The 27,776-nt window shown below is 48.9% G+C and overlaps 1 protein-coding gene across 1 annotated transcript in view; it reads left to right on the top strand.

The window, feature by feature from the left end:
• l(2)k09913 (transmembrane protein 53-like lethal (2) k09913) overlaps positions 1 to 26,706 on the top strand; it is a 120,780-nt gene extending 94,074 nt beyond the window's left edge. The window contains exon 4 of the mRNA XM_037420322.2: positions 26,290 to 26,706. Within this exon, the coding sequence (XP_037276219.1) occupies positions 26,290 to 26,682 (393 nt within the window). The 3' untranslated portion in view covers positions 26,683 to 26,706. The remainder of the gene's footprint in view (positions 1 to 26,289) is intronic.
• The last annotated feature ends 1,070 nt before the right edge of the window (positions 26,707 to 27,776 follow it).

The raw sequence follows: 27,776 nt of genomic DNA, 5'->3' as shown, positions 1-27,776 counted from the left end.
CATCCGGCGTGAGAGACTTGACAGAACTATGATGTTTAGCACCCTAGTGCTTCCACGAGCCCCCAACGAACGACTACACCGGCACAACTGGCGTGTGGTGAAGAGATTCAACTTCGAGGCTCGGGAATTTAACCTGGGGCTGTTTAATTTGTGTCATCACTTCTATGTAAACCACCGGGTCGACGCGCTTCCGCCATGGACTGTGCTCGCGGCCGATGGTCTACACGCGAGCTTCGCCGGAGTGTGTATCTCATAGCGTGGAACATCTACAACCTGCTCCTCGACCTCTGGCGGCCCTACATCAGCAACTAGTTGGACCACGCACCACAGCCGGAGGCGTACGAGCTTCAGGAGACGCCATCATACTTCCAGGCGCTCCGGCGTTACCCTCCTGGTGACACCTGTCGAGGCGGCGAAGGGCAGTGGGAGAACCAGGTGGCCCCACAAACAGCCGCTACTTCTTCTACAGGCCAGCAGATCCCATCGGGGCCCCCCTCATGGGGTACACAACCGCCATCATGCGTACCACAGCTGTCGACACCGCCTACGAGACACACCCCGAAAAAGGCGACGAAGGTTTATCAGGGCCAACAATGACGGCCAGCTGTACCACAATCAACAGCAACAGCAACTAGTGGCCAGAATCAACCATCCCCACAAAGCAAAAATCAGCAGCCAACATTAGCCAAGAGCAACCAGCAGCCAGCAGCAGTCTCCTACAGGCCAGCTCATCACGGGAGGCACAACAACATAGAGCTCAAACCCAAACCGGGTACGACCTCCGGGTACCTTGCAGTTCTACTCGCCGCGTCTGTGCAAAGTGACATACTGGCTGTGGGAATGGGCAAACACCATCCGCTTCAGGTGAATTGGGCCACAGAACAGGTTAAAATTTTCTTAAACTTAGAAAAGTTGCTGACAAACGAATACGGCATGAACTTCACGTGGGTAGTCTCGAAGAATATGTCCTGGCAGGTACGGCTCCGAAGGGGCTGCACTTGTCGCTAACACCATCGATGCATAATTTTGCCCTAAGGGGAAATGAAACAGTGGAACAAAATTCTCGATCATGCCACACAGCAGCTAACTAAGGTCACCATTGAACACTGTAGAAAGACTCTGAACGCACTGACGGAGAAGGAGCGGTATATAAGAAATAACTTTCCTCTTTTGGAGTGGGAGACTGGAGAGCTGGCCATATGTGAGCACAAAAAAACATAGGACATGGAAAAACTTAAGAGAAAGAAATTTGTGCCGGACATTGTCTCACCAGAAGCTATACCCACTGTTGTTTACATGAAAAATACCAAGCCGCCTCATGTTCAGGAATATATGCCACCACATTCCAAAAAACCAAACCTTATTAACCTTTCAGATAAAGAACTTAGCAACGAAGAACTGAGTGTACTATCACAAGGACTTACATTCTGCCCTGGCAATGGAAAGTATGATGAATTCACGCTTCTAAAAACCTAGACAACTTCGCACGAAATTTACGATTGGAGGAGTATTTCTTCTATAAACCCCAAAAAGACAACCCGCTATTTTGTGGGGTAATCTGACGGCAATGGACCACAGACGCCAACAGAGATCGACATCTGGATCTATATATAGACGCGGTTCAGAAAGATGTCATACATGCGTACAAGGTGCACAAACCAGGTATGAATAACATATCAAGGAAAGAAAGAGAGGCACTACTTGCGTTGAGCAACCGCGAAGATCTCGTCATTAAACCAGCAGACAAAGGAGGCGTGATTGTTGTTCTGAATAGATCGGACTACATCAGGGAAGGCAGGCGACAACTAAATGACAAACAATTTTACAAACACCTCGACTCGGACCCCACTGCCTAGCACAAAACGATCATTGTAACAACCCAACAGGATCTCGCACGTGAAGGCGCCATTGATTCAAAGCTTCAAAAGGCACTTACTGTGGTACATTCAATGCCAGGTCGTTTTTACATGCTGCCGAAGATCCATAAGGAGGGAAACCCTAGCAGACCCATTATATCAGGCACGGGAACGTTAACGGAACCCATTTCCAGTTAAATTGACTCTTTAATCAAAAACATACCACCCACACATGAGTCCTTCTTGCGTGAAACAAACCATTTTCTTCGGGAAATATCGGACGAGAAAATTCGAGAAGGTGCATTCCTCGTAACATTGGATGTTCATTCACTCTACACAAATATCTCACATGACGATGGTGTAAGGGCACTTGTTGAATCGTATGGCACTCACAACCCTATCGCATATCCAAGCAAAAAAGTAATTGAAATCTTAACGAGACTTGTACTGGAATTGATCAGCTTTGAATTTAACAACAGGTACTACCTTCAAATCAACGGTATGGCAATGGGTACAAGAATGGCCCCAAACTACGCTAAAATATTTATGCACCATATAGAGTCCAATTTTTTTTCATGTTGTGATATCAAACCTTTAATCTATAAATGGTACTTAGATGATATATTCATGATTTGGGCGCATTCGGAAAACGAGCTGCTCAAATTTATACAGGCATTTAACCAAGTACACCCCAGCATTTATTTTACACACTCCTACTCCAACACTAAATCGACTTATCTTGGTGTACTTATTCGAATGAACGATGGTGCTTTGGTAACCAGCGTATACAGAAAACCTACAGACAGGCAACAATACCTGCACTTCAAAAGCTGCCACCCACGACATTGCAAGACCAGCATTCCCTATTCCCAAGCACACAGATTCTGACAAATCTGCTCCCGCACCGAGGACTTCCACAAAAACAGCACACGTATGCGCGAAGTACTCCTTCATCAAGAATACCCGTCAGCTAACATTGATGACACCATAAAAAAAAAAGCGAAAAATCTGGACCGCCAGACTCTTCTACACCACCAAAAAGATGCCGACCAGCACCATAACAAAAATTTGCTATTTACTGTCACGAGCAACCCACCTAACATAAACAAGGTCCTAAGAAAACACTTTAACATATTGGAAAAGAGCACGCGACTATCCAAAATTTTCACTTCTCGTCCGTGCGTGGTATACAGGTGGTCGAAAAGTATAAGGGATCATTTGATAAATTCAAAAATAGGCGTGAAACCTCAAACAAGGTGTCGCCCTTGCGGAAAAAGCAGATGCAAAGTATGCAAACACATGCAGACAACAACAGTAGGGGGAAAGCACCCACTCGAATTTCAAGCACAGGATAAAAGGAGCACTGGACTATGACTCGGATAACGTCATATACATTCTGGAATGTGGGGTGTGTAACACACAATACGTCGAACTACTCTGTACAGTTCGAAGTACCATCGCAGAAGATTTTCACTGAGTCCACGTCGGCGTATCAGCGTCCATACCCAGACACGATCACCAGGCTGGTACTCCACGAAGCTTTGTCGCGAGAGATAGAGAAGTAACTTTATTGGCACTCGTCAAATGGATGACGAGATAGAGACGTCAGTCTAAACACACACTCATCTTCCCTAACCGTCGACCGCGATCTCTTGGGACGTGGCTGCGGTCAGGGTGAGACCGATGACTTGCCATTGAGCATTTTCCTCTTCGTTGAGTAGCAAGGACTCCCAGGATTTTCTGCATCTGTCTGGCTCATCAAAGTTAGGACAGCTCCAAACCATGTGGACCGATTCCGCTCTACCATCTCAACGCCTACACAGAGGGCTATACACCGAGGGATGCCACTTGCTCAACAATTGTGAGTTCGCAAATACCCCTGTTTGTAACTTTCTCCACATAACTTTTTCCCTTGTTGAAAGGTTCTTATGCGCTCTCGGGTAAGTCTCGCATTAGCTTATAATGGTTAAGAATTTCGTTGTAAGTGATCAGTTCGTCAGCGGTCTGTAGGGGTTCCTCGCTTGGGGATATTGTCAAGACAACACTGGAATTTCGGAAAGTGAGACCTCGGGCCAGCGTGTGCGCCTTCTCGTTTCCTTGTAAACCCTGATGAGACGGTTCCAGATTAGCGAAACCTGCTCCGCCGGGGGCTGTCCAATGGCTAATATGTGTACAGCTGCGGTAGAGATCCTGCTCGCATCAAAATTTCCGATTGCAGATCTCGAATCACTAACAATAACTCTCACATTCTTTTGAGTCAAAGTCAGCGCAATGGTGACTTCTTCCACCACCGTTGCTCCTAAATGTCTGACGCTGCAGCACGAGCCAGGGCCTTCGTTTTCGCGTGTAGTTACGTCTGCGTATACTTTGCCTTGCTTGTATTCGACCGCGTACGTATAAATCACATCCTGTCTGCCTTCCAGGCTTTTCTGCAATGCCTCAGCTCTGTCTTCTCGTGATGCACCGGGTGCATAATCCTGGGCAACGGGAGTATTCTTAGCCTGTCCCTGACTCACGGTGGGACTTTGCCTGTCTGGTTGAAACACACCTGGGGCTCAAACCCCAGCCGCTCCAGGATCCTTCTACCAGTCTCAGTGCACAGCAGTCTCTGATATTGGGATACTGTCGCCGCTTCAATGAGTTCGTCTAAAGTGTTGGACACCCCTAAACTTAGGATTTTGTTCATTGATGTGTTTGGAGGAAGTCCGAGAGCCGTCTTGACCCCCTTCCTAATAATGATTTTGACCTTGTCTCTCTCTGATCTGGTGAATTTCAGGTATGGGGCTACATATACAATCCTGCTAATTACCAAAGATTGCACTAACCTTAGGAAGTTCACTTTCTTCATGCCCGCATGTTTGTTTACTATTCGCTTGAGTAATCCGCATGTCTGGTTGGTACTCGCTTCCAGTCGCTGAATGGTCTCGGCGTGTTTGCCGTTCGCTTGAATCTGCAAACCCAGAACCTTGATATTGTCGACAGTGCCAATAATGTTACCGTTTACTCTCAGCTCGATGCCGTGCCCCGCGTCCTGTCTCCATCCCCGTCGCCGTGCCTGCAATGTTAGGAAAAAGACCCCTGACTTCTCCGCCAAGCACCTGAAGCCAATTCGCTCCAAATATTTCTCGATAGCTTGGATTGCCCTCTGCAGCGTCTTCTCGATGTGCTCGTCACTACCTCTGCTCATCCATATCGTCAGATCGTCCGCGTAAAGCGTATGGTTCAGTCCTTCTATGCATGCCAGCTTCCTGTGGAGACCCATCATTGCGATGTTAAATAAAGTGGGCGACACAACTGATCCCTGCGGCGTACCCTTGCTTCCCAGTTTAATACCTTCCAATGACTGCCCTCCCAAGCTGATTGTTGCCTTTCTGTTCGTAAGAAAGTTCTTTACATAATTGTAAGTCTTCGTGCCTACATTGAGAGCTCTCTGACTCTCCAATATGGCCGAATGCTTCACATTAAATGCTTTCGAAACATCAAACCCTACGACTACCCTGCTGTCTACCTTTTTTTTTTGTCTATCACCTGTTCATTGAGCTGAAGTATGACATCGCATGCCGATAGATGAGACCTAAAGCCAATCATGGTGTCGGGGTACAGTCCCTGATCTTCTAGAAATCTATTCAGCCTGCTCTGAATAACATGTTCCATTAATTTGCCCACGCACGAAGTGAAATGGGTCTGAGATGTTCAAAGCTAGGTTTCTTTCCAGGCTTTGAAATAAAAACGAGGTTGGCATCCTTTCACGCTGGCGGAAGCTGCCCTCTGTCCCAACAGTCCTGCATATACGCTGTCAGATTTCTGACCGACGCATCATCCAGATTTCTGAGCATCTTATTGCTGATTTTATTCGGCTCTGCAGTCGTCTTCGTCCTCAAGCGGTTTATTTCGGCCCTGACCTCACATATCGTGATCGGGCTGTCAAGATCTGGGTTCTCTAAACACGAATACTCAGGCAGGGACTCGGACACCGTACAGCTGAGGTACCTATCCCTAACCTCGGCGATGAGCTCATCGGTTGTTCCTTTGTATTTGTAAATGAGCTTATGTAGCTGCTGCCTAGCTTCTAGCTTGGATTCGTCCGGATCTAGCAAGTGTCACAGCAGATGCCAGGTCCTTGCACTACCTTTGGTGGTCCATTTGGTCACGAATGCTGTTCCAGTTCTGCTTGGTGAGGGTTAAAGCATATTCTTTTATTTCCTCATTCAACGGAGCCAACTTTTTGCAGATATTTCTATTGCCTCTTTTTTGCAGAAGCCTCAAATTGAGCTCTTGCTTTTTGCGCCACAGGTTTTATCATGTGTCGATCAACTTGTTCCTGGTTCTCATCGACCTCGATTTCCTCAGTTGCATCGTAGACTGATTGAATAACTCTCTTGCTCCATTCGTCTATGTCTGCAATGCCATCCTGGTCGGACCGACTATTCCTGAAAGCATGCCAATTCACAGTTTCTAGCTTCTTCATGCGAGCTACTGAAGGACCATCTTCTGTGACTATCTCAATTATTCTGTGGTCGCTACCCAGATCTTCACCCGTGTTACACCGTGTGGCCGAGAGCCCACCTCCAATCAGAGTGAGGTCCGGGGTAGTGTCTTGCGAGACACTGTTACCTTGTCTAACTGGCCTCAAGGGATTCGTCAAAAGGGTCAGACCGTTCTGCTGTATGCTATTCTATAACTCCCTCCCTTTAATTGTGCAAACCTGTATTCCCATGCAGGGTGATGAGCGTTGAAGTCACCAGTTACGAGGAGGGCACTGTCCTTCGCGATCATCCTGACTTTGGCGAAAAGATCGTCAAAACCACAGTTACGCCTTTGCCTATAGGAGCTGTACACGTTCAATACCAAACGATTTTTATCCTTCCGCTTACGAGGGACTAGCTGGATCAGTACATGATCCATCTACATCAACCCTGTCTCATGCTGCAACGTTGTGACGTTGCGTTTTACCAGAGTGACAACCTGGGTATTTCCCATCCTCCTGCATACGATTTATAGTGCCGCATGAATTCGCGTGGGTTTCGTGTGGAAGAGGACGAAGAGGTTGGGTTGGAGCAGTTTTTTCTGGGTCAGGCCGCACTCCATCCGCACTCACAACATGTCCCAGAAATTTCAGCTCATCGTAGCCGAAATGGCACTTCTGGGGTTTTAGCGTGAGTTCGGCCGAACGAATAGCTTCCAGAACCATTCTTAGACGCTTCAGATGTTCTTCGAAACTCTCGGCAAAGATGACCACATCATCAAGGTATACAAGGCAGCTTTGCCACTTCAAGCCAGCGAGGACGGTATCCATCATTCGCTGGAATGTTGCGGGAGCCGAACAGAGGCCGAAAGGAAGAACTCTGAATTCATAAAGCCCATCGGGAGTTACAAACGCTGTCTTCTCTCTGTCTCGCTCATCGACCTCTATCTGCCAATAGCCGCTCTTCAAATCTATCGATGAAAAATACTTCGCGTGTCGTAGCCTGTCGAGAGAATCATCAACCCGTGGAAGCGGGTAGACGTCTTTTTTGGTGACGCTATTGAGTTTCCTGTAGTCAACACAGAATCGCAGCGTTCCGTCTTTCTTCTTTACTAGAACGACTGGCGAGGACCACGGGCTGCTCGACGGTTGTATCACCCCGTCGTCAAGCATCTCCTTTACCTGCGTCTGTATAGTCTCGCGTTCTTTAGCCGAAACACGGTAAGGTTGCTGGCGGATTGGGCGAACATCATCGTCGGTAATAATTCGGTGCTTTATGAGGGGTGTTTGACCGACTCTAGATGAAGAGGCGAAGCAAGATTTAAATTCCTTCAGCAGGGTATGCAGTGCGGCCTTCTTCTCGTCCGAAAGCTTCGAACTGACGTCGATGTGGTCCAGAAACTTATCTCCATCAACCATTTCCTCGGATGCGAAGCACTCGGTGACATCCGCTACACGGTCTCCGAAGGCCACGGTGGTGCCGCGGAAAAGATGTCGGTGCTCGAAGTTAAAATTTGTGACGAGTATCTGCGACCGTCCGTCACGCACACGCAGAATGCTTCGCACTGCACACACACCTTGAAGCAGTAAAAGGGATACGTTGCTCTCGGCGACCACGTCACCGTCTTGGAGGTCTTCACAGGTGACTTCTACGAAAGCAGTCGCTCGGGGAGGCAACGTCACGCTTTCGTCGGCAACACGCAGCGCAGGTCTACGACAGCTATCAGCGCCTCGATCGGTTGCAAGTTGCGTCGAGAAAGTCACCATTCGCTCGCGGAGATTTATGATCGCGCCATTCTCTCGAAGGAAGTCCATTCCAAGGATGAGCTGACGAGAACAGTCGCGTAGTACGAGGCAGGTTACCACAAACGTTGACTCGCGTATTTCCACTCTTGCGGTACAGCGACCCAATGGAGTTCGCATACAATACGGCAATGCAGGAAACAACCCGATTTTCACCTTTCCACCTTGTTTATGGACGCAACGTACAAACGATGCTTGACGCTATGCTGCCGTACGATAATAGCGATGCTCTTTCTCCAGAAGCCGAGCAATACACGCAGTACGCCGAAGAGGCTCGTCAACTGGCTCGCGTGAACATCGGTCACCAACAAGACGCAGATGCACGACGTTACAACCTTCGCCGTCGAAACGTCGCATACCACCCGGGTGAACGAGTGTGGGTGTGGACTCCTGTCCGACGACCAGGCTTGTCTGAAAAGCTTCTGAGCCGTTATTTCGGACCATACAAGGTTATCCGACGTGTGAGTGACCTTACATACGAAGTACTTCCGGACGGCACAGTGTCGTCACGTCGACAACATCGGCCCGAAACTGTGCATGTCGTACGACTCAAGCCGTACTACACACAATAGTCTCTGTGCTTGCGAGTTACTTCGCAAACGTGACAGTGATCTCATGTGGTGTTTTTTTTTCTTGACTCTTCCACTGGTGCTGTTGTGTTCGCGCATGGTCCAAGTGCTTGTGCGCCCTCTTTGTTTTCCCTGGCACTCACTTTGTCATTCTCTGCGTCAACGCGTGTTCTAATTATGGGTTTTTTTTTCTTCTTCTTTTTATTTAGAAGCATCGAGTCGATGCTTTTTAAAAGGGGGGACTAATGCCGCATGAATTCGCGTGGGTTTCGTGTGGAAGAGGACGAAGAGGTTGGGTTGGAGCAGTTTTTCTTTTTGTCCTAGCTTGACGAGCAGTTCTGCGGAAGGTTTCCTTGAGTGAGACAAGATTGGTGACAATAGCTAGCGAGCTTCGCGTTCTTTCCACATTCCTGTAACTTCTGGCTTATCCCCATTGGTCAGAAAGGACTGAAGAATGGCTCAATTGCACAATAAAGCCCTACAGTTCCAACGCCAGATAGTATTACGATACTGAGCCATCTTTAAACTGCTGAATTTCCGGGCATAGGCATCGCCATTGCCCGTCTCTGTTCGTGGCCTCAGCCCTCATTTGCTCTATTATCTGCTGAATCATACCATGAAGCAACTTCATGTCTTGTTCAATTTTATCGAAACGTTGCTCGTAGTTGTTTACTGTTCCCACATTCTTCACCTGCTTTTTTTTAGGAGGAGGATCTGCACGTGGTGTCTCTGACACCGATTGTGATACTGCTTTCGCACCCTTCTGCGCTCCCTCGTCTATGTGCTTATTTAGCAAATTTATCTGCTCTCGGAGCTCTCTGTTTTGCTCCTGCATGTTATTGCATTACACCTGCATGGGTCTTATCTGTTCTTGCATGAGCCTGTTCTGTTCCTTGAGAGCCTTTACTATTGCGGAATCCTGAGAGGCCTTGTCCACCCAACCTACCTGAGAGTTCGATGGTGCACTCTTCTGGGAGTTCTTGGACTGTTGCTCAGGGTGAGAAGCCTCTTCTCGCGTTGATGGTGTAAGCCTGAGGAACGATGCGGAGTGGTCCCTCTGCGTGCTCTTGGATCTGTCGCGAGCACGGTCAGGACGGTTGCTTCGCATCTATTGTTGTTGTTGCACGCTGTTTTCAGTGCTTTCTCTTCTGGTTCCGCTTTAAGCTTTGCCTCCCACTGTCGTTTCTTGACAATATATGGCGTGTGAAACAACATCGTACACTTCTTATCTCCAGTCAAATGCTCCTTGCCGCATAAACGACACTGTGGCACACACTGATGGTCCTCCGGCGTTGATGACATATCACACCCTCGGCACTTGGATTCTGGACTGTTTCAAACATCCGATCTGTGGCCCAGTTCACTGCACGGATAGCACACTTCGTAAGGTTTTTTGAACTGCAAACACTTCATGATCATGCTGAAACACACGAGCGTACACGGCACCTCTGCTTCCGCAAAGGTGATAACGACTGTGGTAGATCGGCCCATTCTTTCGATTCCAAGAATCTCTGGGTTCTGTACATGACCGACGAAACCCTTCATTACCGTCTCCGCGGTCATGCGTATGTCCATTCCATGCACAACCCCTTTTCCACAGTTTTCAGTTGCCACCATGTACACACTCACCTCATGGTTCTTCTCTTCGATCTTTATAGTTTTGATACTCATGACCTTCTCTGCACACTCAAAGTTCAAGGTATGGAGAAGAATCTTACCTTATTTGTCGTTCACCAAGTGAAGATCTGACTTTGTTTTCTTCCACTCAAGGGATGGGGCCCGACGTACAGCTTTGCCGAGTATCGGTTGTGATGTGTTTTTGATCACTGCTAGGCCGCTTTTGGTCTGATAATCAGTTTCCATCTGTCCTACGGGAGCTTGGGGAGACGCGATGCCACAGATCGTTCAGCTATCTTCCTTCCCACTGCTTTCTACGAGTGAATGCCGCTACGGTTTTTGACTCCAGCCACCCTGCAGCGGGCTTCCTCGCCTCCTCCGTTGTGTGTCGCCGTCTTGGTATCGCCGGCCCTTTCTCGAACTTTCAAGCCTCGGCGCTTTTCGACACACTTTTTGAGTTTGACGACTCATCCTTTTCCGTCCACCTCATTCGACTCAATGTCAGTGCCTTCCACAGTAACGTCCATCGTCATCATGACACCACGGCCATGGTGGACTGGCGACGGGGCCTCTTGTCCTCCGCCTCGGCCGTAGGCATCGCTAGGCTTAAAGAAGGCCTAACGGGACGCACGCAGCATCGGCATGAAAACAATGATGAATTCCTCAAAAATGCACTCACACACTAAAGTCTTGTATTTGCGGGTTCCTCGAAACGCGATTTGACCACCAAATCAGGTGTCCATTGATTTCTATTGCCACAAAAACAAACATTCGATGGAGCCAACGTAAACACGCGTCCACCCCTTCCGGCCCCCTCAAAATAACAACCAAGCTTTGTCGAAGATTGTTACGGCGGCTGTCGGTCGCCTGCCGATTCTTGATGCGCAGGTGGGTGAGTGGACGACCTTCTGCCTGCTGAAGGTAGACAGTGAAGTCGAGGTTTTCTTTGTCAGCGACATTTGGCAGCATGGCATCGAGCGTCGTTGTGGGGTTCCTTCCATTTACAAACTTGTATGGCGACATCTGCGTCGTCTCTTGCTCTGTCGTGTTGTATGCGAAGGTCAGGTACGAAAGAATGGCATCCCACGTTTTGTGTTCTACGTCGACGTACATGGCCGGCATGTCAGCGATAGTCTTGTGTAGCCGCTCGGTGAGGCCATTGGTCTGGGGATGGTATGCGGTGGTCCGGTGATGGTTTGTCTGCCTGTACCTGAGGATCACCTGAGTTAGGTCTGCCATAAAGGCCGTACCTCTGTCGGTGATGAGAGCCTTCAGCATGCCATGACATAACACAGTGTTTTCAACAAAGAATTTTACTACCTCAGGTGCTACCTCACGTTGCTGTTTAACCCTTTAACTGGCAAGATAATAAAAAACACTGGAAACAATTTTCGCTGATTTATTTCTTCTTTAGAACCACCACAGAACCACCAAAACAAGTTTCATAATGTTTGGTGAAAAACAAAAAAAAGTTAGAGGAGGTCAACAATTTTGTTGATCTGCCATTAACGATGAATAGGCAGGGCTCTAAAAAAAATCACAGCATACCCCTGGAGTGAATGTTATGATGAGTGAGGCGAAGCGTCTGTTCATGCTGTTCATGCTTGCGCCTGTCCGTGCTTCCTTCTGGCCTTGCTTCTGTCTGTCCGTGCGTTCGTCTGCCCATGCGTCTGTGATTCCGTCCGTGCTTCTGTTTGTCCGCCTGTCCATGCTTCCATGCTTCCGTTCTTCGATTCTTCCGTTCGTTCTATCGTTCTTGCTTCCATACATGCTTCCGTTCATCCTCTCGTTCTTGCTTACATCCGTCAGTCCGTCTTTGTGTCTGTCTGTCCGTCTGTCTGTATGTGTGTCCCTCTGTCTGTCTGTCTGTGCATCTGTAACTCACTCTAACACATTGTCTGTGCCCCACTTTTCATAGAAGATGTCTTTATTCATTCTTGCAAAGAATAAGATCATTGAATTCCACGAAAATACCCTCGCGTCGTTGCGCTTTGAAATACACCATATTCCTGGCACAAAGTTTTCATGACGAAAAACTTCTCGCATTCATAGCTCCAACTGCACACGCAATAGCTTGAATAGCTTGTCTGGTTTTATTTGCGATGAAAATGTTACGCCATCTAACAATTACAATGCTAAAAGCGCGCGACCCGAAGCGTGCAGAAATCATGCTATGTCTGCAAAGTGTGTGGTGTTCCGCAACCCTTGCCTGGCAGCTCAACAATATTGTGGAGCGTGGTAACAGGCTGCTTCCTCAGCGTCTCAACTAAACAACGCCATGACATTGATACTACAGGTTCCTCATACCTTTTTCTACGTATTTGAAAAATCTGGATTTGCTTACCTTGTTGGAGATCTTGGAATGTGAGGCAGAAATCCATCGTCGCGGAGAACGTCCGCCATTCGCACGTGCTACATTCTTGTCAACAAAGCATCGACTGGCGCTCTCTGTTGTCTTATTTACAAACTAAATCAAGAGCATATGTTCTTTGAAAGGCCTACAACTTTGTAGGGCCTACCGTAAAGATAGGGGCAAAACTTTGAGGTAGCCCAAATGATGGCAAGGCATTTCTTTTCTGTTGTAGAATAGTTGGCCTATGCCTTTGATAGTGACTAGCCAGCATAACTGATGACCCTTTCCAGTCTGTCAGTTCTGTGCACAAGAACAGCGCCGAGTTGTACACTGCTTTTGTCGGTATATATTTCTGTTCCAGCGAATTTGTCGAAATGGGCAAGTACATTCGAATCTCATTAATTCAAGCAGGCTCAATTCGAACTTCCTGTGCATTCGTACTCACGATGAGGTCCCGTCAAAGCTATGTGTATTCCAATGAGCGAAAAGGCCCTGTAACTCGAATGTGCAAGCACTTGCAATGGTTACTTCAAACATACCACGCTCCGAAAATGCTCTCAGCACCCCGCCCAATTCCATAGCGGCATCTGCAACACCTCAACGCTGCCCGCAAAGGAAATGAAAAGGAAAGAAAAAGCTGCGGTGGAATGTTTGCTCTCTCTCAAATGCCGATCTGTGTTGCACCCATGTCACGCTTCTCTCTTTTCCGTCCCTGCCACGCAAAGACCCTTCTTCTTCCAATGCAGCGTGCGAAGAGAGAGAGGAAAAAAAAAGAAAGCTGTCGCTTGGTTGAATGAATGTGTGGTTGAAGCAAAGGAAAAAGGCACTATCTTCTGCAGCCTTTGCCTCTTGCGGGAGCACGGCTCCACGCCTTGAGGGGAGGGTCTCTCACGTGCTGGTGCCACACTTCCCCCTTTCCCGTCCCTGCCACGTAACCCTTCTCCTTTCAACGACGCGCACGAAGAGAGAAAAAAAAAAGCTGCTGTGGAGTGTTGGTTTTCTCCTTTCTCCTCCTCCTTTCTCATCACGCTCCTCCTTTCTCGTCACGTGCTGGCCATGCCGCGGCTGAGGCTTCGCTACGCAGTCGTTGTTGTTGTCGTCTTTAGAAAGTGTTGGCGCTGGACATTTCCACGCACAACTTCTCTTGTCAGGAGTATACTGAAGCTGAAGTAGAAATGCCTTGTAAGCTGCGTGCGAAATTGACTCGCTGCAAGGCAAACGTGTGTAGATGCGCGTCACCGATTATGTACTTCAATTAATAACGAATGTCCTGTGGTTTGTGAATAAATGTCTTTTGAAACTTCCCCATCGTGTGTTAGCTCAATGCACACGCGCCGCTGTATGGAGAGCCCTTCGTTTATTTAGCTTGCATTAATTTGAACTTCTTTTAACTCGAACAAATTTTCGGGCCCCTTCGAGTTCGAGTTATCAAGATTCGACTGTAACAGAGGCGTCTGCAGGCCTCGTTTCAGCTCATGAAATGTTTCCTCTGGCCACAATTCCCACTTGAGTTCTGCGTCGGACCTGGTAAAGTTAGTGAGTGGCTCAGCGATCCGGGCGAAGTTATTGAAGGACGGCCTTCTTGTCGGCGAGCTCGGCCTGGTTGTACTCAACGAACTGGCGTCGCACACTAGGATCAGACTGGGTGCGTGCCGTGACACGTCACCCAACCTCGCCATATGGTTGGACGAAGGCGCGATTGCCTGGTCGAACTCCTTCGAGGACCTCGGGAGCCATCACAGAGTCCTGTGCCTGACTGTGGTAGAGGCCGAAAGTGAGGTGGACGGCTGCCAAAAGGCCAAGATTGTCGATTGGGACGAGTTGCGAGAAAACAGAGAACGAGAAAAGCAGGCGAGCCCGATCGAGGATATCGGAGAATGGTGCAGGGGTTTACTCGCAGACGTTGACAGAGTTACAAAAGAAATTTATTTGACAGACTGTCGACAAGAAGTTTCAAGAAAAAGTGGAGACAGGCCTCATGGAAGCATCGACGATGGCGCTCTTGAACTGTCCAGAGTTGATAGCCCGCTGGCGTATGACGTGGAGGCCAAGAAATCCATGCAGCGAAGAGCGAGTGAAGAGAAACTCTATAGGAAGATACGCAAGAAGATTGCCGATATTAACCTAGAGATTAAGGAGACTCACTGCGCTTGACTGTGCGAACAGGAATGGCAGGAGCTCAGCCAGACGATAGATTGCAGGATGAGTACCGGACGCAACGAAATGATTCTCAGGCACCTTCTGAACCCGACCAGCACCAGAACCGTGACTCGTGTGCAAATGACCAAGCTACCACACAAGTACAAAAACAACCCAGGGGCTTTCGCGGAAGAAATTGTGCAGATGCACCTCATTTGCTCATCAAAACAGAGTCATCTCGAGTGCGATGGCGCTCCCAATAAGGAACTAGACGCGGATCAGGAAATTAGAGTGGTCGTCCAACTGCTAAAGACCAAGTCTGCCTCCGGTCCTAGCTGGCACGATCACCAACCAAATTCTGAGGAACCTGAACGATGATGCCATCGAGAATCTATGTCAGTACATCAACACGGGCTGGAAGGAAGGCCACGTTCCGCAAAAGTAGAAGACGGCCCACGTGATACTAATACCAAAGCGAGGTAAACGGCTTGAGGTTCGAAATATGAGGCCGATGTCCCTGACGTCATGCATCGGGAAAGTCGTGGAGCACGCCTGCCTCAACAGGGTGACGACGGTCTTCGAGAAGCGGGGCACCTTGGGCACTCACATCATCGGTTTTCGCAGGGGACTTTCCACACATAATGCAATGCTGCAGATCAAGGAACAGGTTGTGAATGCACCAAGCCCGCATGTGCGCGCCCAGCTCGTATTACACCTCAAGAGCGCCTTCGACACCCTAAAGCACACGGCCATTTTGCATAAGATTAGCTGACTTGATCTTGGTGCTAAGTTTCATCGGTACATCAGCAGCTTCCTGAACAAACACAAGGCTACAGTCAAGATCGACGAGGCCCCGCCTGGCATGGTTTGCATGGGGGATGCGGGTACACTGCAGGGCTCTGTGCTCTCCCTTATGCTTTTCAACCTCATCACGATCGGGCTACTGAGCGTCTTGATGTGATTTAGGGCATCAACCACACGATCTACGCAGACAAAGTGACTGTGTGTACCACGGAGAATACGAGTATCGGTGAAATGCATGACAGAATTCAACGGGCTGTCCAGGAGGTGTAGTGGTACCTCAAAGGCATGGGACTCGTTTACTCTCCCAATACATCTGAAATCCTGCTTCATAGACCCACAACAGAGGACCTCACCCACAGGCTATTGTGGACGTACATCGTTCGGGCATATGACTCACAACCCGGGAGGGAGCCTGAATACCGACGATGTCCAAGATATGAGTGCTCGGCCTGTGGCTGGAAGAGAATGGTGCCAACCATGAGCTGGTTGCACGACTGCAGAAGAAAGTGGCCGCAGCCACGCACCTCGTGTGACGGGTAGCGAAGAAAAGCAAAGGAGTGAACGGATATAACGTAACGAAGCTGATACATGCGTACGCGCTGAGCCACATAGCGTACGACGCGGTTTACGCCAACTGGCGCAGGAGTGACACCGAGAAGCTAAATGTGGCGATTCGCAAGGTGTTCAAGACAGCCCTGGGTGTGCCCCAACGCACGCAAACCCATCGGCTCTTCGAGCTGGACATGCACAACACGCTGGACGAAATCGTCAAGGCGCAGAGGATCGGACAGCTCGAGAGGCTGTCGGGCACCAGAACAGGCAGATGCATTCTCGACCTGCTCGGAATTCAGTATCACGTGGCACAGGGCCTGAAGAAGTATTGTTACCCGAAGTCAGCTGATGCCATCCTCACAGAAAACATCCTCAGGAACGTGCATTTTGTTCACGACTTGCCACGGCACAAATTCAGAGCCGTAGCGATGTTGCCACGTTCCTTTTTTCAAGTTTTTTTATCGCCTCGTTACACTACGTTCAGCGCAAACCGTGCCTACGATGTTCGAGAAGCTGCGAGGTCGTAGTATATCGTTTTGTTAAGCTTATGCTTGCCTCGTGAACATTACAGATTATTCTAGAACCTACGTCGCCGCTAGCTATAACGCTAGAATTTTTGAAGGCAAGGGTATAAATGGTGACACGCTTCGCCACTTGTGAGTTGATCGACGGCCGACACTCCGTTCGCCGCTATCAGTGCAAGACTGCAATCCGACTTTTGTTCACTGGGCACAGGTTCGCCAAAATAAACAGTTCATTATTGGACTCGCACTGTGCATCATTTGTCTACGTCATGACCCCGTTACATTATTGAAGGCACACTGCAGCCGAAAGCCGAGTCCTTGTCGATGCAGCTGGATATTCGTGTCCCGCTGGTGATGGCAACGGGAGCCAGCTACTACTGCCGCTGCTACAACAGAACGAGCAAGACGAACTGGATGCACAAACACCACTCCCGCTACTACAGCTACAACAGTGACGACGGCAGCATCAGTGTAAATATCAACAAGTCCGAATGTTGGCGGCTGTGCCTGCTGTCTCCATGGCGGTCGTGGATACGACGGAAAAAGTCCGGGTCTCAGCATTGGCGATGCTACCGTCAGCTGAAGCTGCGGAAGAGATGGCCATATGTTTAGCGGTACTCCCCGGTGGTGCGAATGACACCTTGATATTTAGTGATTCAAAATCAGTGATTCAAAACTATAATGAAGGATGGGTGTCTCAAGAGGTGGCTTGCAAGCTCAATGCCATGGCCGGGGACTTCGTGTCTGGAAAGGTTACGAACCAAGCCCTCTAGTGGTTCCCAGCGCACATGTGGGAAAGAGCAGTTAGCCCCACCAACTCTCATAAAAGCAACGGCAGTGTCGCGCACAGTCCTTGTTTTTTCTGCGCTTTAAGTGAAAGGAAGAGCCGCGCGTCTGTTGTGTTGTGCGTCTGTTGTGTTGTGGTGGAATGTTTGCTCTCTCTCAAATGCCGATCTGTGTTGCACCCATGTCACGCTTCTCCCTTTTCCGTCCCTGCCACGCAAAGACCCTTCTTCTTCCAACGCAGCGTGCGAAGAGAGAGAGGAAAAAAAAAGAAAGCTGTCGCTTGGTTGAATGAATGTGTGGTTGAAGCAAAGGAAAAAGGCACTATCTTCTGCAGCCTTTGCCTCTTGCGGGAGCACGGCTCCACGCCTTGAGGGGAGGGTCTCTCACGTGCTGGTGCCACACTTCCCCCTTTCCCGTCCCTGCCACGTAACCCTTCTCCTTTCAACGACGCGCACGAAGAGAGAAAAAAAAAAGCTGCTGTGGAGTGTTGGTTTTCTCCTTTCTCCTCCTCCTTTCTCATCACGCTCCTCCTTTCTCGTCACGTGCTGGCCATGCCGCGGCTGAGGCTTCGCTACGCAGTCGTTGTTGTTGTCGTCTTTAGAAAGTGTTGGCGCTGGACATTTCCACGCACAACTTCTCTTGTCAGGAGTATACTGAAGCTGAAGTAGAAATGCCTTGTAAGCTGCGTGCGAAATTGACTCGCTGCAAGGCAAACGTGTGTAGATGCGCGTCACCGATTATGTACTTCAATTAATAACGAATGTCCTGTGGTTTGTGAATAAATGTCTTTTGAAACTTCCCCATCGTGTGTTAGCTCAATGCACACGCGCCGCTGTATGGAGAGCCCTTCGTTTATTTAGCTTGCATTAATTTGAACTTCTTTTAACTCGAACAAATTTTCGGGCCCCTTCGAGTTCGAGTTATCAAGATTCGACTGTAACAGAGGCGTCTGCAGGCCTCGTTTCAGCTCATGAAATGTTTCCTCTGGCCACAATTCCCACTTGAGTTCTGCGTCGGACCTGGTAAAGTTAGTGAGTGGCTCAGCGATCCGGGCGAAGTTATTGAAGGACGGCCTTCTTGTCGGCGAGCTCGGCCTGGTTGTACTCAACGAACCGGCGTCGCACACTAGGATCAGACTGGGTGCGTGCCGTGACACGTCACCCAACCTCGCCATATGGTTGGACGAAGGCGCGATTGCCTGGTCGAACTCCTTCGAGGACCTCGGGAGCCATCACAGAGTCCTGTGCCTGACTGTGGTAGAGGCCGAAAGTGAGGTGGACGGCTGCCAAAAGGCCAAGATTGTCGATTGGGACGAGTTGCGAGAAAACAGAGAACGAGAAAAGCAGGCGAGCCCGATCGAGGATATCGGAGAATGGTGCAGGGGTTTACTCGCAGACGTTGACAGAGTTACAAAAGAAATTTATTTGACAGACTGTCGACAAGAAGTTTCAAGAAAAAGTGGAGACAGGCCTCATGGAAGCATCGACGATGGCGCTCTTGAACTGTCCAGAGTTGATAGCCCGCTGGCGTATGACGTGGAGGCCAAGAAATCCATGCAGCGAAGAGCGAGTGAAGAGAAACTCTATAGGAAGATACGCAAGAAGATTGCCGATATTAACCTAGAGATTAAGGAGACTCACTGCGCTTGACTGTGCGAACAGGAATGGCAGGAGCTCAGCCAGACGATAGATTGCAGGATGAGTACCGGACGCAACGAAATGATTCTCAGGCACCTTCTGAACCCGACCAGCACCAGAACCGTGACTCGTGTGCAAATGACCAAGCTACCACACAAGTACAAAAACAACCCAGGGGCTTTCGCGGAAGAAATTGTGCAGATGCACCTCATTTGCTCATCAAAACAGAGTCATCTCGAGTGCGATGGCGCTCCCAATAAGGAACTAGACGCGGATCAGGAAATTAGAGTGGTCGTCCAACTGCTAAAGACCAAGTCTGCCTCCGGTCCTAGCTGGCACGATCACCAACCAAATTCTGAGGAACCTGAACGATGATGCCATCGAGAATCTATGTCAGTACATCAACACGGGCTGGAAGGAAGGCCACGTTCCGCAAAAGTAGAAGACGGCCCACGTGATACTAATACCAAAGCGAGGTAAACGGCTTGAGGTTCGAAATATGAGGCCGATGTCCCTGACGTCATGCATCGGGAAAGTCGTGGAGCACGCCTGCCTCAACAGGGTGACGACGGTCTTCGAGAAGCGGGGCACCTTGGGCACTCACATCATCGGTTTTCGCAGGGGACTTTCCACACATAATGCAATGCTGCAGATCAAGGAACAGGTTGTGAATGCACCAAGCCCGCATGTGCGCGCCCAGCTCGTATTACACCTCAAGAGCGCCTTCGACACCCTAAAGCACACGGCCATTTTGCATAAGATTAGCTGACTTGATCTTGGTGCTAAGTTTCATCGGTACATCAGCAGCTTCCTGAACAAACACAAGGCTACAGTCAAGATCGACGAGGCCCCGCCTGGCATGGTTTGCATGGGGGATGCGGGTACACTGCAGGGCTCTGTGCTCTCCCTTATGCTTTTCAACCTCATCACGATCGGGCTACTGAGCGTCTTGATGTGATTTAGGGCATCAACCACACGATCTACGCAGACAAAGTGACTGTGTGTACCACGGAGAATACGAGTATCGGTGAAATGCATGACAGAATTCAACGGGCTGTCCAGGAGGTGTAGTGGTACCTCAAAGGCATGGGACTCGTTTACTCTCCCAATACATCTGAAATCCTGCTTCATAGACCCACAACAGAGGACCTCACCCACAGGCTATTGTGGACGTACATCGTTCGGGCATATGACTCACAACCCGGGAGGGAGCCTGAATACCGACGATGTCCAAGATATGAGTGCTCGGCCTGTGGCTGGAAGAGAATGGTGCCAACCATGAGCTGGTTGCACGACTGCAGAAGAAAGTGGCCGCAGCCACGCACCTCGTGTGACGGGTAGCGAAGAAAAGCAAAGGAGTGAACGGATATAACGTAACGAAGCTGATACATGCGTACGCGCTGAGCCACATAGCGTACGACGCGGTTTACGCCAACTGGCGCAGGAGTGACACCGAGAAGCTAAATGTGGCGATTCGCAAGGTGTTCAAGACAGCCCTGGGTGTGCCCCAACGCACGCAAACCCATCGGCTCTTCGAGCTGGACATGCACAACACGCTGGACGAAATCGTCAAGGCGCAGAGGATCGGACAGCTCGAGAGGCTGTCGGGCACCAGAACAGGCAGATGCATTCTCGACCTGCTCGGAATTCAGTATCACGTGGCACAGGGCCTGAAGAAGTATTGTTACCCGAAGTCAGCTGATGCCATCCTCACAGAAAACATCCTCAGGAACGTGCATTTTGTTCACGACTTGCCACGGCACAAATTCAGAGCCGTAGCGATGTTGCCACGTTCCTTTTTTCAAGTTTTTTTATCGCCTCGTTACACTACGTTCAGCGCAAACCGTGCCTACGATGTTCGAGAAGCTGCGAGGTCGTAGTATATCGTTTTGTTAAGCTTATGCTTGCCTCGTGAACATTACAGATTATTCTAGAACCTACGTCGCCGCTAGCTATAACGCTAGAATTTTTGAAGGCAAGGGTATAAATGGTGACACGCTTCGCCACTTGTGAGTTGATCGACGGCCGACACTCCGTTCGCCGCTATCAGTGCAAGACTGCAATCCGACTTTTGTTCACTGGGCACAGGTTCGCCAAAATAAACAGTTCATTATTGGACTCGCACTGTGCATCATTTGTCTACGTCATGACCCCGTTACATTATTGAAGGCACACTGCAGCCGAAAGCCGAGTCCTTGTCGATGCAGCTGGATATTCGTGTCCCGCTGGTGATGGCAACGGGAGCCAGCTACTACTGCCGCTGCTACAACAGAACGAGCAAGACGAACTGGATGCACAAACACCACTCCCGCTACTACAGCTACAACAGTGACGACGGCAGCATCAGTGTAAATATCAACAAGTCCGAATGTTGGCGGCTGTGCCTGCTGTCTCCATGGCGGTCGTGGATACGACGGAAAAAGTCCGGGTCTCAGCATTGGCGATGCTACCGTCAGCTGAAGCTGCGGAAGAGATGGCCATATGTTTAGCGGTACTCCCCGGTGGTGCGAATGACACCTTGATATTTAGTGATTCAAAATCAGTGATTCAAAACTATAATGAAGGATGGGTGTCTCAAGAGGTGGCTTGCAAGCTCAATGCCATGGCCGGGGACTTCGTGTCTGGAAAGGTTACGAACCAAGCCCTCTAGTGGTTCCCAGCGCACATGTGGGAAAGAGCAGTTAGCCCCACCAACTCTCATAAAAGCAACGGCAGTGTCGCGCACAGTCCTTGTTTTTTCTGCGCTTTAAGTGAAAGGAAGAGCCGCGCGTCTGTTGTGTGCCCCCCCCCCCTTCCCATGCCCGAGGCACTTAAACTGTGAAAGGCGCCTTACTGAAAACATGTCTTTCTCCTCTCCAAGAAAAGGACATGCGTACCGGTTCTGGTGGTTGCTGTGTGTGTGTGTGTGTGTGTGTGTGTGTGTGTGTGTGTGTGCGCGTGTGCGTGCGTGCGTGCGTGCCTGCAGGCATGCATGCATGCGTGTTTTTCGGTGCAAGGAGGAACGCCCTGTGGACAGTAGAAGCAGCCAGCTGCCAGCGAACACTCGAGCTGTGTGGACGGTTCCTATGTTTTATAAATAAGTTTGTTCAGTTTTAATCACCGGCATCATTTCTCTCTGTGGTGTTTCACGACTGGAGTAATCTAGTCGTAGAGACGCCACAAGCAGCAATTCCAACAGTAGTAGACACACGAGCATCTCGCCCAACCTCAACGAGCGTGCCCACCTCGTGGCAAGGCAACTTATCCTCCATGATACAGGAACAGCTGCCAGCATTGTTGGGTTGGATTCCAGCGGAGGAACGCCAGTGGTCGCTAACAGAATCGCCTCCGTTATGGCGGCAACTGAAGTTGGGAGTTTGGTGTCAAGGCAGCAGAGGTGCGCTGATTGCTGTGCCAAGGAGGTCCCGGCCACGTACTATGAGGTGCTTGGGCACTGTAAAAAAGGCACAGAAATATCCGGAACCTCAAGTGCGTCTGGACAGGTCGCAGGCGGCCGATCTGAGGCGGCTGCAGACGGGTACTTTTCCCAACCCCTCCCCTCTGCATCGCCTGTGGTCTGCTCTGCACCCATCGCCTGGCTGCCCATCGTGTGAGTGCGAACGAGCTGACATGGCACATGTGCTTTGGGAATGCGCCGAAGACCAGGAGTCGGCCGTCCAGCAGGCCAGGGCCATCTCCGTGGACCTCAAAAGATTTTTTTCGAACGGTGGATCTCTGGCAGCCTAGGCCTCGGTACAACCATTGGGCCAAAAAAGTTTATTTAGGTCAACTCTTACTAAAAGGTAAAAATGGGGCACATTTGCGGGCCACTGCAATTCATGCAAGTGTGCCATATCTGAATAAAAAAATCAGATTCTGGGGAAAAACAGGGACACCACTGCTTAAGAACTGTTGGAAGTTTTTCACATAAAAGCGCGAGGTATTTTCAGAGGTAGTTTTTCACATAAAAGCAGCTAGGTGTTTGTGATTAAGGTGTTTTCCGATAGATCTGGGCCTTTCCTTAGCACACGTCCATGCCAATGTACACTCAAACCTCGTTTTAATGTATTGGGATATAATGAAATAATGGATATAGTGAAGTAACTGAAATTCTCTTTGAAAGCTTCATTGAGAACCATGCATTTTAAACCTTGTTTTAACGAAGTAAATTTGACCAGTAAATGGATATAATGAACTAAATTAGTCTATCAAATAGTCTATCAAATAAAAAACCGACCATAGTCTGTTAAGTATATCGTTTCCTGCGGAGTTAGACGCTTGTTTGGCACGGCTCTTTCAAAACTCCCGCGCCGACCTTCCAGCCACGCCCCACGCGGCCGAGAGAGCCATCCTTTTCACACAGCCAGCTGAGAGGATTGAAGAAGCGCTCAGCAGATCACATGACCAAGAAGCGGCGCGGCGGTGCAAAGTGATTCCCCTCTCACGACGGCAACGACTGCGTCCCCGCTGCTACGATGGCTACTACCCTCTCCGCAGCGAAAAAAGGACTCTCCGCGACAGCTTTCTTTTTTAAAGACGATAGTCTTTCTTGGGGACCTTCAATGCAAAAAATTTGGTCTCTCTCTGTGTGTCTGTCTCTACTTTTGTCTGTTTGTCCATACTTAACCGCACTCTAAAAGACACCGGAGTGATCGGCCGATACCCCAAACGGCCGACCCATCCGCAGCGCTTACCAATATTGCTCAAGGTTCAGCATTTATACGTGTGTGATTGTCAGTTAAAAAGCAATTGTTGTGCATATCTGAGGCATCATAACAACATGTCAATATTTTGTATGTATATCTTTTACTAGACGAGGCATACATAAGCAATTCTAAGGACCGTAGCGTTTATCACGCTGCGCTGACGATGCAATGCTTGCACGAAAGGAAAGTGTTTCCAACACTTTGCTAAGATGACACGGTTGTGGCACCTACCCGTCGCCTTGCGTTCTACACCTTATCATCCCAAAGACGGGCGCGCACGCCATGCGCGCGCTTCGTTTTCTAAGATAACTGCCAGATGGCGCTCATGTCTCACGTGTGACATCGGTTAAGAAGAAAGTGAAGGAAACGGAGACTGACATGTGGAGAATTGGCATGATTAAGAAGTCCGCACTAGAGATCTATCGAACTTTTAAGCAGGAAATTGCCAAGGAAAGGATCTATGATACTACTCGGGGTAGTTCTCTACTGTTTGAGGCCAGGGCGGGAGTATTGTGAACCAAGACATATCGGGCCAAATACGAAGGGGTAGACACAGTATGCAGTGCGTGTTGAGAGGAAGAAGAAGCTGCTGAACACTTGATAATGTTCTGTAAAGGGCTTCAACCTATAGTTCAGGGTGATGGCGCAGAGTTTTTCAAAATACTGGGGTTTAGGGACAGGGAGGGCAAAATAATCTTTAAGCGGGTAGACTTAACTAGAAGGAGGTTATCTGTTTGGTGGCTAAAGTCAAGGAACGAGTGAAAATTGAACACTTCACTGCAAAGTACGAATCCTCAACCTCTCTATTTAAAAGAAAAGAAGAAGATAAATTTAATGGTTAGTTCACTAAGTATTACGGCTAGGTGGCGTGAGCCGCCACCCGATCTAAAGGGTACAGCCACATTCATCCATCCATCCATCCATGACGTGACTTGATGCGCTCGTTCGCCTCTGCTGCACGTTCGAGGCACTCTAACGCTGCACCTCCAGAATATTATTCATTGATTTTCTTGCGCAGAACATCAAATAAACGTTTTGTTCACTCTATCTAGACGCAAGACTATCGTCTTTCGACGACATTTGCAGTGTAACATGCAGATACGGGGCCAATTTTTTTTTCCTCTCCAGGTGTGGCCTTGAAAGGAGAAGGGTCTCTACGTGTACAGGCTGAAAAGGGAGAAGCATGGCACAGGCGCTTTGCAAATCGGCATTTGAGAGAGAGGAAACAATCAGCCACAGTCTTTTCTTCCTTTTTCTTCTTTTCCTTTTTCACGCGCAGCGTTGAGAGGTGCCGCCGCATGATCGGGCATGGTGCTGAGAGCATTTTCGGAGCGTGGTATGTTCGAATTAACCTTCGCAAGTGCTTGCGCGTTCAAATTACAGGGCGTTTTCGCTTATTGGAATGCACATAGCTTCCACGTGACCTCAGCGTGAGTTCGAATTACCGAAAAGTTCGAAATAATGAGATTCGACTGAGTTTATTTTGCATGGCACGCGTGGTCGCGTAGCGGTACATTGGGCCGCGAGGTTTCCTTTTTGCATGCTTATAGGTGTGCGCCCATCTGAGCATACATCCGCAAACTGTTATAATCGATATAACGAAATAATAAATATCCCTAAATAATTGTGGGTCCCCTTCAACTTTGTTATAACAAGGCTTGAGTGTATTGCATTGCACTAAGCGTTGTCTTATCGATGTTTGGCTTGCTTTTTGGACACACCTTTGCATATGTAGAAAAAAGGATAGAATAAACAAACGCCTGCAGGCGAGCACTGCGAGAAGTTGATATCGATGAGCGGCGTGTGTTCTGGTTTCTTCGGCCATCCATAGCTCTCTTTGTGGCATATATATTGCGCTGCAGTAATTTCAGAATTACTAGTGAAAAAGCTTGTACTCCCCTTGAACTCTTATATGGTTACACGCAATAGCCACATAGGTGGCTTGTCTATGTCTAGTGCTGCCCCATATTAAGCATACCGGCTTGCTTACAGCCCACGCTACCGCAGCATCACAACACACTTGCAGAACTTGTCAACACTGGCCGCTTTAGGCGACTATATGGAGCGCTCTCTCCACTGAACCCACTACCCAGTATATTCTAGTACGTTATACTCCAATTGCTGGACTTGGAAGGAGGACTTTGAGAACATCGTACGCTCTTTGCGCTGCTCGTCCTGTGATATGCACTGCGTTCTTTAAGACCTCTTTGCAATGCTTCGTTGAATGCAAGTTTTCTAAATTAATGGATTGGGTATTGGTGGCCTGTGATATTCTGCTAAGGTAATTATTAATTGTTTTAGATAAAATTTAAATGATTGAATGAATGAATGAATAAACTTCATATTCCTTCTGACCAGTTTGGAAAATGAAGGAGCGTCAGGGGTTCGACAAGAAAAAAAAGGCGTTATTTCCACTTTACTGTTCTCTCTTAGGAAAATGTTGGCGCTTCAAATGGCCACCATAGGAGTTAGCATCAAGCGATTGATGTTCTTGTACAGGTTTACGACAGCTTGGTTGACTACGATGGCATCCCCAAGGGCTTTCCGACGGCGCTCACCCGCAACCAGGTCCTGCGCAAGGTGCTTGAGCTAGTGATTCGCATGCAGCGGCTGCTGCTCTACCCGGTGTCCACGGTTCACTGGAAGGCGTCGTCGCGTGCCTTTCACGACAACCTGCTCACGTGCCCGGTGCTGATGATCAACTCGAAGCAGGATGCGGTGGCCTCCATCGAGGACAACTTGCGCGTTGCCAATGAGTGGCGCCAGAAGGGCACCGATGTCACCTTCTGCTTGTTCGACGACTCCAAGCACGTGCAGCACATGGGCCGCTACCCGGACCTCTACAGCAGCGAGGTGCTACGCCTGTTTCGCAAGGCCCAGCTGATAGCTTGAATAATAAAAACGCCCGCAGTTCTATTCGGCTGCTTTCTTTTTCAATGATTCCACACCTGCGCCAAATAATACTTACTGCACCACCCTGATAACATCGTTAGAAATTATGCCAAACTGCGCCAAAATCTTGAGTTTGGGGGCGTCTGCCACTAGCTGGCTTGTCAGAACTTGTACAGCTTGTTCTTGGGACCGCCAAAGGCGCAAACGCGCACCAAGATTTATTTGCGCTGAATAAACAGCGGTCGCGCTTGGGTCCACATGTAATCCACGAAGGCTTGCTCGGTGCCGACGCATCTTGTGTTGCGCAAGTCGACTCAACTACAAAACACGCTCTTTTCAGCAGCTCATGGCGCCTTGGTCAATAGGTAACGTCAAAATGTGGCGGCGATACATCCACGGACGTTATCTGTTCGAGAAATACTCCTGATAGCTTGTCTCAAAAGTCGCACGGCTCATTATTAAAGCAATTTTCAATAATAACAGCACGCGTGCCACCACAATATCTGTCACTTCTATTTTTAAACATCGCAGAATGAAATGGGGCATTGTATGTCGTATGAGAAACATTATCGAATTTTTCGTGCTTTGCGTTGATAGAAGGGCACGTGAATTGTGAGAACATGTTGACACTCATTTACGGACCTTCATCAGAAAAGCTTTTTAATCATTCCTCCTCAAGCACATCCATGTTTGTAATTGCTGTTACAGTAAACTCCCTCTGAAAGAACCTGCCCTTTCAAGCTTGTGACTGCTGGGGTGCCAATTTTTTCGAATTTTCTCACTTGCTTTTTTAAGAATGCCCTCTCATGGATAAATGTGTGCCTCCTGATAGGAGCAGGAGCAGTTCAGTACCTGCAGTCAATTTCGGAATGGACACTGTGACGCGATTACGCCGTGCTACACGCCCGCTCCCCGCTCTCCAAGGTCAATGGGTGATGGTTAAGAAAAGCATGGTATCGCTCTGGAGGTGTAGGAAGGCTGGGTTGTTTGAACGGCACAGTCAGTGGCGCGTGCCATTTCAAGCCAACATGAGACTGCGTGCACCCTAACTTGCTGGGTTTTAACGTTTTCTTCGATTTTAGAAAACGGATAGC

This window comes from Rhipicephalus microplus, chromosome 2 (assembly GCF_043290135.1).
Source record: "Rhipicephalus microplus isolate Deutch F79 chromosome 2, USDA_Rmic, whole genome shotgun sequence".
NCBI classification, from domain to species: Eukaryota; Metazoa; Arthropoda; class Arachnida; order Ixodida; family Ixodidae; genus Rhipicephalus; species Rhipicephalus microplus.
Note: the sequence above shows the minus strand (reverse complement) of the source record. Positions and strands in the feature narration are given on the sequence as shown.